This window comes from Sinocyclocheilus rhinocerous, unplaced genomic scaffold (assembly GCF_001515625.1).
Source record: "Sinocyclocheilus rhinocerous isolate Xijiao unplaced genomic scaffold, SAMN03320098_v1.1 scaffold412, whole genome shotgun sequence".
Taxonomy (NCBI): Eukaryota; Metazoa; Chordata; class Actinopteri; order Cypriniformes; family Cyprinidae; genus Sinocyclocheilus; species Sinocyclocheilus rhinocerous.
In genome coordinates this window covers 841620-860736 of record NW_015642498.1, presented here as the reverse complement: position 1 = coordinate 860736, position 19117 = coordinate 841620, and the positions used below count along the sequence as shown (strand labels likewise).

The window sequence follows — 19117 nt, the reverse complement described above, 5'->3', positions numbered from 1 at the left end:
TTTTAAAGCTGTTTTTAAAGCATTTGCTGCATGGATAAAAAAAAATAAAAAAATAGGCTAATAAATAATTCACATATCATAAAAAATTGCGTTGAAGCATCATATGACCCCTTTAAGGTATTCAGAACAGAGCAACATAAAAATCTGAAAATATAAGCAGCTATACAATTATAGGACAAAGTTTTACATATATGCCATTATAATTTGTGTTTTTTAAAATTTTTTAATTGTACAGAATTATAAAATAAAACGTAAATTACAATCGGGCCTGTTTTAGGCTTTTCCTTATTTTTATATTTTAGACATTCATCAATTATGGTGATGAAAAAAAATGACTCGCCATCTCGTTATTGGACGTGCCTTTAGAGAGAAATGCATCTTTAAGGATTACATAATGAAATAGTTTCTATTTTCTATTTGAATTATTACGTTTTAAAATATGCTTGAACTGTTTTATACCTATAGATTTTATTTTAGGCAAGTTGTGATGATTTGAGAAGGTTAAATTGACCAAATAGGCTATGATCAACTCACTGTCTGCCGCTGGCCGCTTGGTCATTATTTAAAAAAAAAAAAAACCTTAGGCTACATTTAACGAACAAAAAATACTCCAAACGTTTTTCTAAATTAACTTTATAAAAAAAAACGAAACGAAATATAATTACTTTTCCATTACATACAAAACTGAACTATTTTAATTAGCTGAAACAGTAGTATAAGCTTTTTTGGGAGAAGGGGAAAAAAGACTGGCTATATAGGGCCTATATTTGAGGCCCGTGCAGGGCTCCAATTGTTGTTTTCATCTGTGAGCATGCTCTTGATATATGTATTTTACCATTTTGTTGCGTTTAAAACCTGTGACACATTCGTTCTGCTCTTACTGATCATTTGCCCTCCCATCCCCCCAAAAATAAACTCTGTGCGTGCGTATACCCTCGGAAGCAATCCTGCGCCCCTGCCTACAGCTGCTGATATTCAGAATGACAGCACTGTACTGTTGCTCGAGAAATATTGCTTAAATACAGACTAAAAAGACTAGTAATATAATGTGATTTAATGGACAATTAATATTCTGATCTCTTCCGCCTTGAGGAAGACCATTTTGTTTTCAGTAATAAATCTATATTAGATAGTAGCCTAACATTTTCCACTCCTTGGACTGATTCTGTCATGCTGGCTGGATTGTAGGCTAACTTAGGTTTGACTTTAAAAACACCCTTGCCAAAAGCTATATCTATCTAATGAAATTTCCTTGATTTATAGGCCTATAAATCAATTGTATTTTCTAATTTACTGAGATTTCCAGGTTACAAGACAGCTCAGACATTAAGGATTTTGTGGTTTTAAGTATTTGTGACCCTGGACCACAAAACCAGTCATAAGGGTCAATTTTTCAAAATTGAGATTTATACATCATCTGAAAGCTGAATAAATAAGCTTTCCATTGATGTATTTTTTGTTGAAAATCTGGAATCTGAGGGTGCAAAAAAATCTAAATATTGAGAAAATCGCCTTTAAAGTTGTCCAAATGAAGTTCTTAGCAATGCATATTACTAATCAAAAATTAAGTTTTAATATATTTACAGTAGGAAATTTACAAAATATCTTCATGGAACATGATCTTTACTTAATATCCTAATGATTTTTGGCATAAAAGAAAAATCTATAATTTTGACCCATACAATGTATTTTTGGCTATTGCTACAAATATACCCCAGCGACTTAAGACTGGTTTTGTGGTCCAGGGTCACATTTATGTTTTATCTAATTAAACACTAAGATAAAAACAAAAGTGTCCTGATCTACTGAAATTGATGTTGCATGTTTTAGATATATAGCTCTGATTTACAATTCACCAGACCTATACAGTTCTGAGTGCAAATCCACTTTGATTTACGTAAATCAATGTGCTGCCATGGGCGTACTTTTCTCAGTGATAAATAAAATATTTTAAAAAGGTCCTAGCTAGAGGTTTTTCCAATGGATTTAATCTATTGTTGTCAGGATTTTGCTCAGCTGTGTGGATTTTCTGCCAGAGAATGTTACATCTACAGTATTTATGAGCATTATGTTTGTTTACTCTTTTAGTATATATTTTGAGAAATTAAAAAGCACATTTAACAGCTGGATCTCATTAGTGTGTACTTATCCTGGTCCCCCTTTCCATAAACGTCTTCCATGTAGTTTCATTAGTCAAAATGTTATTTCAGGAAACATATACAGTGGAAATGTAGAAAAATATATTACTGGCTCAACCCTCTATGCACACATCAGCAATAGAGTAGTACATTTTTTAGCTGACTTGCCAGATTATACATGGTAATTGTTTTTAAAATCCAACAATAATAATCATAAGAAAATAATACGACAACCAGGGACGCGGGAAGTAGGGGTGCTGAGGGGGCTGCAGCACCCCCTGTTTTCACATGGTTGCAAATGCAACGCCAAGTTTGTTCATTTAAATTTATTCAGTTTTAGCATTTAATAATTTATTTGTAATGATCTCTGAAATGTAAATTGTAAGTGGGCTATAATAAACCCATGTTTATCTTTATAAAGATGATTAATTTTGGGTGTGATGTTTTCTATATGGGATGATTAGCCTAATCCTCATGAACACGTGACGCTGGCGCGTGGTATCAGACATGAACTATACAGAATGCGAACAAGATTAACTTTAATACAAGGAGATAATGGCGCAAAAGCAAATTTCAGATTTTTTTAAATGCCCATCCCAGCAAAAACTTTCCAAAATCGGCAGCACGAGCACCGGCGTAAGTGAACCAGCCCCAAACCACCCCCAAAAACGGACACACCCAGCACCCCCAACCGAAAACATCTTCCCGCGCCCCTGACGACAACTAATTCTACCACTAATATCAATACAAAACACACTAAGTTCTGGTGAACTGCTGGGTTAATGAACATTAAACCTGTTGTGTTGGCGAGTTAAAATATTATCTGTGCTCAACTTATTATAAGCCTGTAATTCAGTCACTGGTGATTGAAATCTAAGACTTGCTAACGATAAATATTATTTGTTTCCTAGCATGAAATTTAGTCACATACACAAGTTATCTGCTTGTAATGTAGAGCGTTGTACTTACACTTTATGCCATGTTGGACTGTTATGGGACTAGTTGAATATCCTGACACTGTCATATCATGATAAACTTTTTTTTTTTAATTCACTTGTCATATCAGATGACAAGAGCATCACTATAAAAAAAAAAAAAGATAATTCGAAAAAGATAATGGTGGAAATTTCAGGGCCTGTAAGTAACAATTTACAATCCCTTTTACATAAAGAGCAAGTTTCTGCATTACTCTCACTGTCAGGTCAGTTGGGTTGTTTATCAGTCCATTAGATGCCTGATGAGTGTAAAAGAATTTCACTGCACAAGATAGTAACTTCAGCCTCTGTTGAACACATCAACTGGTCATGTCTGTGGATAAAACTGTATACTCTCCCATCTTTCCTTACGTTTGCATCAGTTTACGTATGCAAAACTTGAACATTTTCTGAAAACTTGACTCAAAGCACAATGAACAAAGAAAGCAGGTTACATCATTATGCAAGTAGGTACTGATAAGTGGCTTTTTGTGTCTATCGAGTGAGTCTTTGAATTGTTCACTCAATCACTCTGTTTATATGTATTGATTCATTCAGGAACGACGCTCCACTAATACCATGAAACAGAGTCTGCTGTGGTTTCATTTGCAACTATTTTGGCTGGCAGAGCAAAAAGGGACTAACGGTATGTGTTTAAAATTTAAGTTACTTGATATTAGCTTTTTGTTTATTGAATTGTGTTGATTAATTATTGCAATATGCAGTTGCTAAGGTGTTCTAAGTAGATGTTAGCATGTTCCTATGCATTTGCTAGGGTGTTCTGAATGGTTCTAGGTAGTTCAGATCAGAAACAAAAATTTGAAGCTTTGCACACACGCACATATATTTATTTATACAAATATAATATGTATAACAATTGCATATCACTTGGTATTTTTTTCGCTGTATAATAATATCAGCTTGTCCAGCCTCAAAAATGCAAGTCATTAATTAGAAAGTCTGTAAGTAAACATACAAAAGGGAAGAGAATCCATTGAAATGAATTGATTGACAATCAAGGAACAAATCACCTTCACAGCTTAGAGTGATTTTGTCTATAGGATGATGACACGCTTACATGTTACCCACAGTCTGAGATTACTCAAAAACCAACCAACAAAGGAACTAATTTAAGTATCTACCAAAGTCCCACGGCAGGAAAACCATCAAATCAAATTACAATAACACAGATACAATATTACCTTTGATTACTGGTAGTCTTCAACTACTTGCTGATTTACAGTTTTGCTTCTATAAGACTTTAACTAACAGTACGACTACAGCACTGCAATTGATAGTTTGCCAACTTTTGACAGTTTGTGTTGAGGGAATGAAGCTGTGAAATAAAAATGCAATTTTGTTAATAAAAACAAAATTCAGTGGCTTAATGCTTGCTTTTTAAATTGATTGTCAAAACAGGACAATGTTTCTAGTGAATGAGGTGGTTGGTTATGTGAAATATAACAATAAATAACACCACAATTAATCATTTTTCAAACCTCTGGGATAATAAACTTGAAAATAGAACTTTAAAATAACAAAATACTATGTAATGATTTACCTCCATTTGTAGATATCATGTATCTGTGTTTGACATTCCATTTGTCCTCATAGTAAATAATTTCATAATATCAACTAGAAATGTCTGAACTTAAATAGAATATTAATGAATTAGAATTAAAACTGTACAGCTCTCATGAATGCATGACCTGTTAAAGGTGTAGTGTATCAGTACTGTGCCACAAAAACAAATTGCGAAAATAAGGACCGTTTCCAAACATTTCTGCTACTGGTTTCCAAATGTGAAGTCCTGCCTCAAACTCATGCTACTGGGTGGATGCACAAACAAATTGATATATCAATGCAGTGTTTACTTTAATTTGTATATTAAGGTGAAATCTGAGAAAGTATTTGCAAAAATGACACACTTTACCTTTAAATGTCTGCCGATACAATATGCCAAATGTACAAGATAATCTCTGTCAATGGCACTGTGATACAGTGATCTCATAAGAACATTCTGTGCAAATGATGTTTATGGTTTAGTCTGACTTTTGTCACATGGTGCATAAGATACAGTTTTGTAGCAACTTTACCCTCGATTCATTTCTACGCCTAAAATGGACTTTTTAACCATAATTTGACAGTAGGATGTGACAAAACAAGTGTTATTGCTAAATCTATTTTCTTTACAAAATATTCCTTGCTACAATATGGTATAAAATACCTCAGTGTTATCCAATCAAGGATGACTGATATAAAAAGCGCCAGAGACACCAGCACCAAAAGAACCCTTCGAAAAGTTACTGTACAGCGCTGTGGCAACATAAATATAATGATAGTAAAAACAAATCATTGAATGCTTAAGAAATACATGTTGAGAAATCACATTATCACAAAACTACAAGAGGGACTTTTAAAGAGGGTCACAACTTGGGATTGGTTCCAGACAACTGAAATATGAACAAGCAAGTGTAAAACCATGTACTTAGTGCTAGCCTTCCTTTATGTCATCATGTACATTTTTCCAAGCAACAATTTGGAACACAAATCATGGAGTTTTCAACCTTTTTGAGTTGTAGGTAGTTGACTGAAAGAGGATAGTCTTCACTGCAGAACAGTAAGGGTCCTCTTCTGAGATCTCTTGGACCTCCTTACATCACGACTGTGAGAGTATGCCAGTCTCACTAGTGTCCTCTACTTTTTCTTCTTTTGGAATAGCCTGTAAAAAAACAGAAGGACAAAAGCTGAGAGACAAGTTGAAAGGGGCAGTCAAAATGTTGGTTGGTAATTTTGGCTATTTATAACACGTAATGTAGCAGACTGGACTTGAACCTTTGGTCCAATGTGACCACTATGGCCCAATGTCTCAAGGGCAAGTACCAGTGTTGCAGTCAAGACTAGCTACTTTGAGTCAAGTCCAGGCCGAGAACTGAATACAGTAGGTTGAATCTGATTCAAGAGACTAAAAGAGCCAAGGCCAAATGCTACATAGCCAATGACAAGATAAAAATCTGGTCTTGGACTCGGACTTGAGATGGACTTGAGACCCCAGTACTGCAACACAAAGAAAGTCCAAAGTTGAGATGCTTCATTTTTGCACAAAACGTTGCATTGCATGTATCCTTCTCAGACAAGGCATTTGCTGAATGCATTATGACAAACCTTGAAGGCTTGAATATATTGTACGTTTCTGCTGATAAAGTTCCATATTTATTTGCTAGCAGGTTATATAAAGATCACCTACTTTTTGGCACATTTCATATTATTTTTGCCATGTGATTTGTATTTATTTCACAGAGATCTTTTCACATATCAGCCTTATTTTTTAAGCTAGGAAAAATCACATTTTGGATTGTTCCTACTAGATATTTTAGTGTCTACATCAGTTTCTCAACCTTCGTAACTCCAAGGTCCCCCATTGTTAAAGTCAATACATGCAGACCTCTGAAACCCCCAACAAACTAAGATATTTCCTCTTGTACATCTGCTGAAATAACAAAAACACAAGTTTATTTTAGACATTAGACATTTTTATTAACAGAAACCACAGTTGAAAGTATACTTGTCTTCATTTCACTCATTGAAGAGTAAAAAAACAAGCGCTTAATTTGTCAATTTTGCGTTAAATTGTCAGCTGTGCATGTAATTTTTCCCAGAGTTTTGTTTGGAAGACCTTTAATTAATTTCGTCCCTCTTCCCCCATCTACAATTGGAAGACTAGTCTTATTTGTTTTTCAGATGTGTGTGTGTTTGGTGTGGTTTAGTTTTGGCAGAGTTCTGGTCACTGCGGCTTTGCTGTTTAGTCGGCATGCCAGTCTTGATAGGGGATGATCTGGGCTCAACTCTCTCCCCATGATCCTCTTGCCCAGACATAATGTCCCAAAAATACTCAGCAGCTCACAAGCACATATGATTTTACAGCCAAGGATTTAGCCACAAGCAAGAGATACATAAGTAATTCCAATTGGCCTTTGGTGATAAGTGTACAGAGGCCAGCGCCTCTGTTAGAAATGTATCCACACGGACGTGCTTTTGAGTCGGCGCTGCTTATAGCTTCATTTTAGGCTTGGCTTGTTTCTATCGTGAGGTTACAACGTTGCCAACTTTACTGCTGCTCAGAGCTAAGTGTGGTGTGAGGAGGCAATGAGGCGAGAGATGGGCCGAGTATCATTAATACAAGGAGATGTGCTTTGGTCTGTCTGGAAAAGACTCTTGACTAATAGATTTCTCTCAGATTGTATTGCATTTGCAAAGAAGAAAGAAGTCTTGAGGAAATGAGAGTGCTGTTATTTCAGAACAGTGATAATGGAAGTGATAAAGGATGATGAGAATGCATACTTTCTCTTTTTATATAGTAGGGGAGGCACTGTTTCAGAAGCTACTATGGGGTGTGACAATGACATATCAATTAGCACCAAACTGAAAAAATGGCATTACAAGAATACAAGAAGCCTGTATGTAATAATGCATATGTAATGTACTGCATGCGTTATATATAATGCATAAAATTCATGAAAGATATGTAATACATAAAAAAGGGAATTCATAATGACTTTTTACATAGTCCAATTGTGCATTATACTTTATGTAGTCCTTACAAAATCCGACCTACCTTTTCATAATGCATTGTAATGCATTGAAATTAGGATATAATATATGAACTTGATAACAATTTAGTATAGGGACCAGTTCTCACTATTAACAAGTTGATTATTAGCATGCCTATTAATAAAATAGTGGCTGTTTATTAATACTTATAAGGCACATATTCTGCATGAGCATAATCTACATCCCTAAACCAACCCAATATCTAAACTTAACAACTACCTTACTAACTATTAATAAGCAGCAAATAAGTAGTTTATTGAAGCAAAGGCGTAGTTAATGGTTTGTTAATAGCTGAGAATTGGACCTTAAAATAAAGTGTGACCTTGAACTTTGTAGGGATTTGGCAACCCCAGCTGTTTAATTTACAACGTATAATCATATGATTGTCAAAGTTGTTTATGAGAACTGATTGTAATGAGTATACGGCATTAGTAATGCACTATAAATCATTAAAGGGATATCTCACACAAAAATAAAAATTCAGTCATAATTTACTGCCCTTCATGTTGTTCCAAATCAATATGTCTTTCTTTCTTCTGTTTAACACAAAAGGAGATGTTTAGAATGTTCATGCTACACTTTCACAATAAAAGTGAATGCATTTCAGTAAGCCAAAAAAAACAAAAAAACATGAATCATAAAAGTAGTTTATATGACGTGCGTTATATTTCAAATCTTCTGAAGCCATACGACAGCTTGTGATGGCTAGACTGAAATTGAAGTTATTTTCAGTTTTTGAAAGCAGCCTTGTCCTTCATAGCTCTCAGATCTCATTCACAATTTCGATGTACTTTCAGAAATGGTGTGTCAGGACACTTTGTCCGAGATTTGATGTCAGTGATGCCAAATATTATTGGTTCCTGTCTTGGTTCTTTTAACTTCCTATTTACTTTTGTTGAATGGAAAATAGCAGCATTGGCATTCTGCAAAACTTCTCCTTTAGTGTTCCACAAAGTCATACAGGTTTGAGTAACATGAGGGTGAGTAAATTTTGTATTTTCATTGTTGGCTGAAGAATACCGGCATTATAGTCTTATATGAAGGGGTAGTTTAATAAAAATTTTGGGTCACACTTTATTTTAAGGTCCAATTCTTGCTGTTAACAAACCATTAACTATGACTTTTGCCTCAATAAACTCCTCATTTGCTGCTTATTAATAGTTAGTAAGGTAGTTGTTAAGTTTAGGTATTGGGTAGGATTAGGGATGTAGAATATGGTCATGCAGAATATGTGTTTTATAAGTACTAATAAAAAGCCAATATGTTAATAATAGTCATGCTAATAAGCAACTAGTTAATAGTGAGAATTGGTCCCTATACTAAAGTGTTACCAAATTCTGTCTTCATTTATTCACCCTCATGTTGTCACAAACCTGATGCCTTTGTATGTGGAACACAAAAGTATATATTTTGAAGATAGCTGCGATCCAAACCACATTGGACCAATATTTTGAATGAACAACATAGCAGCGCCGCATCTAGTGGGTTCAACTGGATAGACTAACAAAAGCTTTAAAATGCAATGACACCTCTTGTCTGCCACTGATAAGGCTGTCTGATGCACACCTAAAATTCGAATGCAACGTTTTTGCATTCGAATTTTAGGTGTGCATCAGACAGCCTTGTAGTACTGTATCTCCCACAGGCCTCAAGAGGTGACGGGGCAGCTAACCTCTCCGTGAGCTGCCGCTTTCTAAACATGCCGCTCTCTTGTGCGAGACATGAGTGCAACGGTGATAGATGTCCCTCTAGAAAATGTGATAAATATGCATTCTGTGTGAATGGTTTGGTTTTGGTTTTGACGTAAACAACATCTTCCCCGCATCAATTGTTCTCTTTTTCTGCAATATTTTGAATGAACAACATAGCAGCGCCGCATCTAGTGGGTTCAACTGGATAGACTAACAAAAGCTTTAAAATGCAATGACACCTCTTGTCTGCCACTGATAAGGCTGAATAGCGGTCTGTTTTCGGAACAACGTCCCACTGGTGACAGGCAGCATGTAGTAACTTCTCCGTGAGCTGCCCTGCTGAGGTCCTGTTACCCTTAAAGCAATGAAAAGCCTCACCTACGACATGTGGTTCTGCTGGGCGGCCAGGTTTTGCTGCTGCTGTTGCTGAATGAGGAGCTGCTGCTGTTGGCGTCTGCGGGCGGTGCGAAGCTTCTCGAACCTCGCCTCCATCTCCTCCAGGACTTTAGGGGTGTAACGCACCACCAGTTTGACGCTGTCCTTGGCTGCTTTCAGTAGCTCCACTGCTTTTTCGTGGTGTTCACCCTCGACACTCTAGGAAAAAGAATTCAGTAATTGTTTTTTCAGAGCAATCTGTGGTTGTTCATGTCAACTAATTCAAAGGACCAAACGTGTATGTCTAAGTTCAATAGTTTGTTGATGACTGCTGCAACTTTACTGCATCCAAACCCATACTGTAGTTTTGTCAGCTCAAAACTGCACTAGAAAATGCTCCATGGTGATGAACATTCAATTACATTTTGGCACAAAAGAGCCATTAATTTCCTATTAGCTCAGGAACCGTAACATGTTTGGTTTAATGAGAAATTGCTTCTCAAATGCTGTCATAAAACGCTTTCCTATTACAGTCTTTGACGCAAATGAAATCAAATGGATCCTTTCTGAAGTCTTCTGTCATCTTTGAGCGAGAAAACAGTGGACATTAGTTTCTATAAACTAAAATTACTCCATGTAATAGAATTGTAACAAACTTGAATGATGGCAGAGAAGAGAAAAGCAACTGGCTTCAAAAGGCTTGCACTGCAGCAGTGACTCAGATCGCTTTATAAGAGCCGACAGCTTTTTTTTACTGAAAGATTCATTCGGATTCAGTCAATGATTCATTCTCATCTGGCTCCAGTCTGACACGTTTTAAACATTTACAGTGAATTATGAAAAGATAAAGTCTTTTGACATCTGTCTTTTTCAGTTTTAGATACAGTCCTGCTGTACGTTTTCTTTCTTGTTTGTCCAGTTCTATTATTTTAAAATGAAAGATTAGATTCAGTCTCTAATGGGTCTGAGCTGCAAAAATTGATTTATTAGCGTATTATGCCAGGATGCAATCAGCCTTGTAGACTGTTGGAAATGTTTGTTCATTGAGATCAATGTAAAAATCCTTCTGCCGTAATAACCTCACTTCAGCCCAAAATGATCTGTATCGATTAAAAAGCCAGTGGGCCCTCTAGCATGAAGGCATCTTATGTGACAGCTCTACACAGCTGAAAAATTCAATCCCCTAAAAATTATAATTTAATTTTATTGCACAAACACTTAAAGGGATAGTTCACCCAAAATGAAAATTCTTAAGTTTTCCAAACCTGTATGACTTACTTTCTTTTGTTGAACACACAAAAAAAAGATATTTTGAAGAATGTTGCCAACCAAACAGTTGACTGTAGCCACTGACTTATTTTATACACATTTGGAACAACATATTACAGAGTTAGAATTTTTGGGTGAACTATCCCCTTTAAGTTTTCCCCCCCCACCTGTCAACCTGTCAACATCAGTCATGTAAAAAAAATACCCCGATGTTCACCGATCCTTCCTTTGTACATTTAGTGATAAGTGAGCTATGCGCTGACAGGTCATTCCTACTATGCAGTAACTTTTCATGTCTCCATCATGTATGTCTAAATATATTAGATAAGTAAAAACAGAAATGTATTTGAATGTTGCCATTTCCCTGGCTTCTAATTTGGACAATTTGAAACTTATTCAGAAATTAATGCTTATATAGGTTTTCCCCGTGCCCTTTTAACTAACAAAAACCTGTTACTTAATGGTTAGTTCACTCAAAAATTAAAGTCCTGTCATCATTTACTCCTCAATCCTCAAGTTGTTCCAAACCTGTATAACTTTCGTTCTTCGGCTGAACACAAAAGAAGATGTTTTGAAGAACATTTGATGACCCTATTTACTTAAAATTGTATTTTTTTTTCATACTATGGAAGACAATGGGGAAAATCAACTGTTTAATTACAGTTTATGTTCAGCAGAAGAAAGAAATTCATACAGGTTTGGATCAAACTGAAAATGAGTAAATGATAAAATAATTTTCATTTTTGGGTGAACTATTCCAGTAATGTTACCGTCCTCTAGGAAGTGATTATGTTTGATAACCACAAGTATCAGTGAGTATTAACAATGCATAACAATCCACCCTATATATATATAAAATATATATATTTAAATAACCTAACTTCAGTTCCCTTTCAGTCGGTCACTCTCGACGTCACGAATATGCGTTGCATCTGCTGCCTACTTATACTCACGCTGTGATCAGCGGCAGCTGGATGCAATAATCGCATGCCAATGTGCATTGGTTCGTTTAGTTTACACTCGAAGTAGATTGGTCCCTCTAAGCGAGATCCCAATTCGTCGGTCATCCGACGTGACGTCTCCGTTCCCTCCTTCAGGGAACGAGGGTTACATACGTAACCGAGACGTTACTTTTGAGTTAATACCCTCATGACTTTTGCTTTATTTCCATCCATTTTAGGTTCCATCCAATTATGCATCCTATTAATTTTCTTGCTATTTTGCAAATAACCACGTTTCAATTACTAAAGTTTAATTGCTTGAGCTTTACGTCTTGTACCTTTTCATAGAAATGCATCCTTAAATTACACACATGCATATTCCTTTTACAGAGTTACAGAATACGAAAGATCCTGCATACTACAACTCACCACTCCATTGACAGACAGTAGTTGGTCGCCTCTCTTAAGACCCCCATGCCTCTCAGCCACGCCCCCTGGGATGATGCGGGAGATGTAGATCGGTGAGTTCTGCTCTTTTCCGCCCATCACATTGAAGCCAAGCCCCTCATCTGTCTTGGGCAGTTCCACCACCCGCGGGTGAGAATGACCCTCACTTGCTGCAAATGCTGCCACTGTGGCCTGGTAAAAACCAAGAGTTCAAAATATCAGTGAATGTGAAACATGACTGAGAAATATTGATAGACCAGTAAATTGTCAAGGCTTATTAACAAAATAATATTTTGAGATGTTTAAAATTTGTGATTGCCTTTTGATTGAAGTATCTACAAACAGTTTGGGGGTGAACAGCAAGGGGTAAATCACACGGTTTAATTCCAATTTTCTGAAGAGATACGATCACTTGATATGATATGATATGTTTTTTTTTTTTATATGGTTATAAATATGGTCAACGTGCATACATGTACTAAATGGAAGACTGAATTAATCTTACAATGTCTTTATTAATTTTTTGAAGCTTGAAAATGTTGATAGCTAAACTTTAAATGGACTGACAGAAATGATGAGAAAATATTAAAAATATTCATTTGTGTTCCTAAAATGAACAAAAGTCGTATGGGTTCAGAACAACATGAAGGTGAGTGATGACAGAATTTTCATTTTTGGGTGGACAAAAACTTTAATACTTAATTAATCTTTTCTGTTGTGAGATATCAACAAACTTTGTGGTAGGCTATTAAACCATTGCTCTTTTTGTCTGAAAATCTTAACCAGTCCAACACAGCAGCACTGGCTTAACCAATGGAGTCACATACTTTAACTTTAAAACATAGCAGTGAGGGACATTTCAAACATGGATGGTTTTGTGAGCAGTTGTGCATTGCACCTTATGTATTGGCTAATATATACAAACCTGCTCTCTAGATATTAGTTTCGAGCACTTAAAAAACCATAACAGTTGGCATTATTAAGAACAAAGGATCTTCTTTGTTCAAGACAGCAATTTTTATTAGCTGATGGCATGAGGCCCCTTTCCCTTGAAACACATTAAGGTGGATTGATATTCAAGAACCGTCAGCCTCAATATACACTTTCAATGCTACATTCTTAAAAGCCAAATTAAACCGCTCCACTTCGGCTTTATAGAGGCTTTACCTTTAGATGGACTCTCTTAGACTTTGGTCTAGTCAAAAGCGGATATACAGTATTAGCAAAAGGAAGGTGTCCAGATGTCCTCATACTTTTGGTAAGGGAGTACACCCCACAACGTTTTTCCACAGCTTGTGAGAATGTCAACATGTTCTGTTTGTGCTGTAAATTCAGCAGAAAGAGAAACTGCATCCGATAACCTGCACTGCTGCCTGCATTGTCGTCTGAATTTTGTTAGCCAAGCGCAACCACCAGGAAACAGAGAATGTGAAGGAAGACAAAAGCACTTCCTGCTGATCCACACTGTAGCTACAGGTGCAGCACTGTGGGGCCCCTCTCATTATTAAGGCATTCACACACAGGAAACGGTGAGAAAAAAACGCCAAGGATTTTTGGAGACTTTGCAAAGTGCCAGATTCCCAAATGGCAATCCAAGCAGTTTTCTGATCTCTGAAACTGAAAGCACAGCACCTTCCCTGTCTGAGTGTTTCGTGTCACACTGAAAGAAATGCTGTTTGAAAGTGTTCTGCATGCAAGACACCCTCTTCCCAGTTTCTCGACCTTCACAGCTACATCCTCTCTGAGGAAAAAAGAAGTAGATATATAACAAACATTTTTGAAGCCTGGACTCTTTCATTTGCTTTGTTGAATAGTAAATCATCAGGTTGCTGATGATTAAAAGATTTTAAAAATTACATGCTTATTAAATTGATAGTTCAACATTTACATTTTGTCCAAAGCAACTTACATTGCATTCAACTTTATACATTTCATCAGTACGCTGCATTCCCTGTGAATAGAACCCATGACCTTGGCATCTACTGTGAGTTACTGGAATGCAGGAAGTCCAGCAAAAAACTGAAAATCGCCATTATTTACACACTCTTGTGTCATCTCAAACCGGTCTTGTTTTATTTTTTTCCATTGAAAGAAGTTGAAGAATCTTCATGTGACTCCATCAATAGTTCATTCAACTGCATGAGCATTTTTCAGAATTTCTCCATGAACGTATGGGTTGACACGAGGGTAAGTAAAAATGTCACAATTGTAATTTGGGTGAACTATCCATTTAATGCCACCTGAAAGAATTGTAGGACATCAGATAACCCAGTACTCACATTATTCTGAGCAATGGCCCATTCAAGCTTATTGTACGCCTTACAAATTGCATCTTAAATAATTACATATTCTTCACAAAGAATGTCCTGTGGTAATGAATATTGGCTTTTAACATTTACATCAGCAATACACTTGGTGTATGGAGCCGACTGGAGCTCATTGACAATTGCTGCAGGGGATCCCAAAGGATGACTCGGGCTGTTCTTCATCCTATTTATGTGCCATCGATTGAAAACTGTCCCAACGGCACGCAGATGCAAGCTGCTCACACATGCTAATTGCCCTTTTGCCTAGTGATTTGAGTCCAGTATGCTTTTTGAAACCTGTAGTAACTTTTCAAAGTGACCAAGCGAGGTGCTTTGAGGCACTCTTTAGACTTTTGTAATTTACATCCTGCATTAGAACTTTAATTGATATGCTAATTCTGCTCATCTGGTGAGACCTGCTTGCTGAGCATATTAATTACACTAAGCACTGCTGTTTTCTGTGTGATTGCCATTGTCATTGTATAGTTCCATATTATTACAGCACCACTCAAATGAGTCACACTGTTGGTTAAAATTATTGCTTTGTTTTCATTATGTTGAAATCAAAAGCCTATACGTCACAGACAATAACTGCATCAGTGTCTAAAAAGTAGCAAGTGTCATTAAAAATGTATTATAACACCGAATCAATGACAAAGACTTTAAATCATAAAAAATCCTGAAAGCGTATGCTGTGCATGAATTGCCAACCAATCAAGAGATTAGGCAGAGGAACGTCATTTTAGATCATAAAACCGTGATATCATAAAACCAAAATATAAGTAACTTCTAAAACTTGTCCTTCAGCAATGATAGGATGAGGGCCTAATTAAATATTAAGGTCATGAATTTGTTTCTCATTTTATTTTTCCCCTGAGGCCCACTTATAATGTTAGTCAAGGTTGTTTTGCACCCAAAAACTCATAATTGACCCTTCACTATAGCTCCACCCTCCTTGGTTACTGATGTTCGCCAACACAAGCTTTAAAAATGTCCTAGAGTAGGGGTTCTCAAATTTTTTGGGGCCAGGGACCCCTTACAGGCGAGAAAATTTTCCAAGGACCCCTTCATAATTATAACAGTGTCAGAAATATGGACTGTCTGTGTTGTGTTTTTCTCCCCATGTGCCTTCCATGACCTAGTTTTCCCTCGTGTGTGACATGCCCATATTTGGTTTCCTTCCTGTCCCTGTTCCTATTGTGCTTCATTGAGTCCAGGTGTGTCTCGTCATCCTCTCGTTTAGTCGTGTACTTAAGCCCAGTGTTTCCTGTGTCTAGCGTGCTGTGTTAAACGTCTTATCTCGATGCTACGTGTGCATGTCTCCTGGCTACCCTGTGTTTTTCCCCAGTTCCCGGACTATTAAAGACTGTTTTCCTTCAACTCCTTCGTCTCCGCACTCCTTCGTTCCTCCACAGTAGCAGTTGTGACAAACAGTGATTAAGTATATAATTTGTACTCTTAAATGCCATAGGATTCCTGGATTCCAATTTAATGGGTTAATTAAATGTTATCAAATGTGTCAAGTTGAATTTATGTCTTTAATTTTATTAATTAAAAATTTTATTAAAATTTTTACAATAATATATCCGTATGGAATGTTTTACTTATTTCAGAAATTGTATGTTGTTTTAATTTTTCTGTGTCTATAATTTATTACAACCATAAAACATTGACAATGTAATCTTTTAAAATTTAATCAAATTAAAATTTAACAATTCCTTTCAATTTTGACAGAGGTTTACTGTAAAAATAAAGAAAAATTAAATTAAAATAAGTAAAAATAAAAATAGTGTGATTATTCCTGTAAAAATAAAGTTTTAATAATTGTATTCTTCTTCTTCTTATTATTATTATATAATCTACTACTACTACTACTACATTGAGAACATTCTACTTTATAATCGTAATGGCCAATTTTCTTGCCATATAGCTGTGCTGCGCTGGTCAGAAACACCACGAGATAATGCTCTACCGCGACTGTCAAGAGCTTCACGGTGTTTAGTGTCGCCGCCAGCGGCAGTAGAAGAGAGCGCACCTTTAGTGCAGCTGGAAGAGTTATAGAACAAAGGAAGACTGGATTAAAACTGGGGCTGCCCCGTTAATAGATTGCTAGCCTATTCTGCGTTCAAGCGCAAGCATAAAACTTGCCACAAAGCAACATCAAAATTAATGACTGTCTTGAAAAAACAGTAAGGAGATATTTTTATTATTTATTATTAAACTAGTGTTCTCTGCTGCGATGGAGATGCTTGCATGGAGATGTTTCGATTTTAATTCTTTCTTTTTAAAGTAGACATTTCAAGTTTTCTATAGATATATTTCTTACGTATGTGAGCCAAGTAGCCTATAGGCTTTAGTTTCATTTTTTGTAACGCGCTCCAGACCGGAGACCGAGACGGCGCATCCTGTTTGTTTTCTTTATTTTTAAAAAGTACCGCATTTTGATGATATTGTGAGTGTACACAAATAAAAGTAGACCCTTTACAGTGTAGAATGTTTTATTACTCTTATCTATATGAGGAAAAATTATGCAGTATTTTAGGTTGTTTTCACTGTTATTAGGGGGAAAATGTGATTGCGCCTTCATGTCCTGCATTAAGCGCACTTTAGCTTCCACGCTCTGCACAAACACTCGGATATGCGCCTAACAGCGCACATTTAGGTTAAAAGTTTACACTAACACCTCTACTGCCGCGACTCCTGAAAAACTTTTTCATTCTGCGTCGCCCCATCAAGCTCTCGCTGGATCCCCTCCTCTGCTATGAATGAGAGGAACGTCTGTACTTCCTCAACAGACAACGAAACAGCCATTTTTTGGTTGTTAAAAAAGGTGTGCTCGTTCAAAACAGTTGCATTCGATTCTTCACTGTGCTGATTTAAATCTAGCGGTTCTGTTGTGTCTCGTGTCGCAAGTTCAGTGACGCAGGTAGTGACGATTCTCTTCGGCCAATCAGTGATCAGCAGAGTTTACACATCACGTTTTGGTAACGGTACGGTTCGCTTGGAACCTCAACCGAGGTGGTACTGAAAAAAGTACCATGTACTGTACCCAGTGGAAAAAAAAACAAAAGTGAACCGTACCGAACCGTACCATGCCGTACCGTGCAGTGGAAAAGCGCCATATGTGTTACGGACCACCAGGGGTCCGCGGACCCCACTTTGAGAACCCCTGTCCTAAAGGAATGTATGTGAGATTTCCAGCATGCTTTTTAGTAAAATGTTATAAAAAATTGAGTAGATGATATCCTTAAGCGGGCTGGAACGAAGTGTGACATTGTAAAGCATCTGCCATTTTCTTAATGAAATTGTTAAATTACGCAGTAACATCATTACTTCTACTTTTTAAAAAATAAGCTTTAGTCAATCACTCTACACATTACGCAGAGCCAGGAACAGCACGTTTCTATCTTACTCTCATGGTGCCCTCAAGTGTACCTGGAAAACTTGTACTGTTTGCATACATTATTACGAGATGTCAAACATGCAAATTGGAATCATAATGTGGAAGTAGCCTAAAATGAAATGTTTGTGATACATAAAGCTGTTAATACATAAAGCAGTGAAAGTCAAGTGATTAACTTCACACTTGTTGTCTATAAGCTGTTCCAAACATCACACCTTTAAAATGACTGAAACAGCATGTAAAATTAAAATAACTTGCAAAATCATTCATTACAATTCACTACAGATCTGTTTTCTGCTCATGTTTATTATAGATCAGTGTTTCTGTGCACCCCTTTCAACATCAAAACTAGGCAACTCATGTATCATCTAGAATGCTGAGTTTCCCACTTGTAAATATGACTTTGTTTGGTCATTCATGTGCGTAATTCGAAATTATGATATTTCCAACTGCACATGAAGGGCACGTTATTCTTAGTTATATACCAACTGGAATAAAACATCTTCTCCTGGCTTTAATGAATAGTATCTATCCTACTTCCTCCTTACTTCGCTGTGACTGGGTGGGCGAAGTCACTGAACACTGAATAGGCATCCTTGATGTGTAAAAGTGGGCGGTCATGTTCAACAATGGTCTTTTTGGACTAGGAAAGAAGTTTTCTGTTCTGAAACTTACAGTCTGTTTCATAGTACACACATTCTTTTGAAAATTTGATTTGGTCACTCTTTATCTTAAGGTCCAATTCTCGCTATTAACAAACCATTAAAGGGGTCATATGATGCGATTTCAAGTTTTCCTTTCTCTTTGGAGTGTTACAAGCTGATTGTGCATAGATAAGATCCCTAAAGTTGCAAAGACTAAAGTCTCAAAACCAAAGAGATATTCTTTATCAAAGTTAAGACTCTGCCACGCCCCCCTAAAACGGCTCATTCTAACACGCCCCCACATATCTACCACACTAT

At 36.5% G+C, this 19117-nt stretch overlaps 1 protein-coding gene across 3 annotated transcripts in view; it reads right to left on the bottom strand.

Annotated features, from left to right (window-relative positions):
• Positions 1-4836: 4836 nt before the first annotated feature.
• Positions 4837-19117, bottom strand: part of LOC107755905 (protein lin-7 homolog A) — a 70509-nt gene continuing 56228 nt past the window's right edge. Inside the window, exons 4-6 of one of the 3 annotated variants that reach the window (XM_016572859.1) lie at positions 12429-12638; positions 9793-10008; positions 4837-5834 (exon numbers count right to left, since the gene is read on the bottom strand). In XM_016572859.1, the coding sequence (XP_016428345.1) occupies positions 9793-10008; positions 12429-12638 (426 nt within the window). In that variant the 3' untranslated portion in view covers positions 4837-5834. Of the gene's footprint in view, positions 5835-9336; positions 9396-9734; positions 10009-12428; positions 12639-19117 lie in introns of those variants that run through there. The other 2 variants (XM_016572858.1, XR_001641751.1) reach the window with 2 other exon arrangements.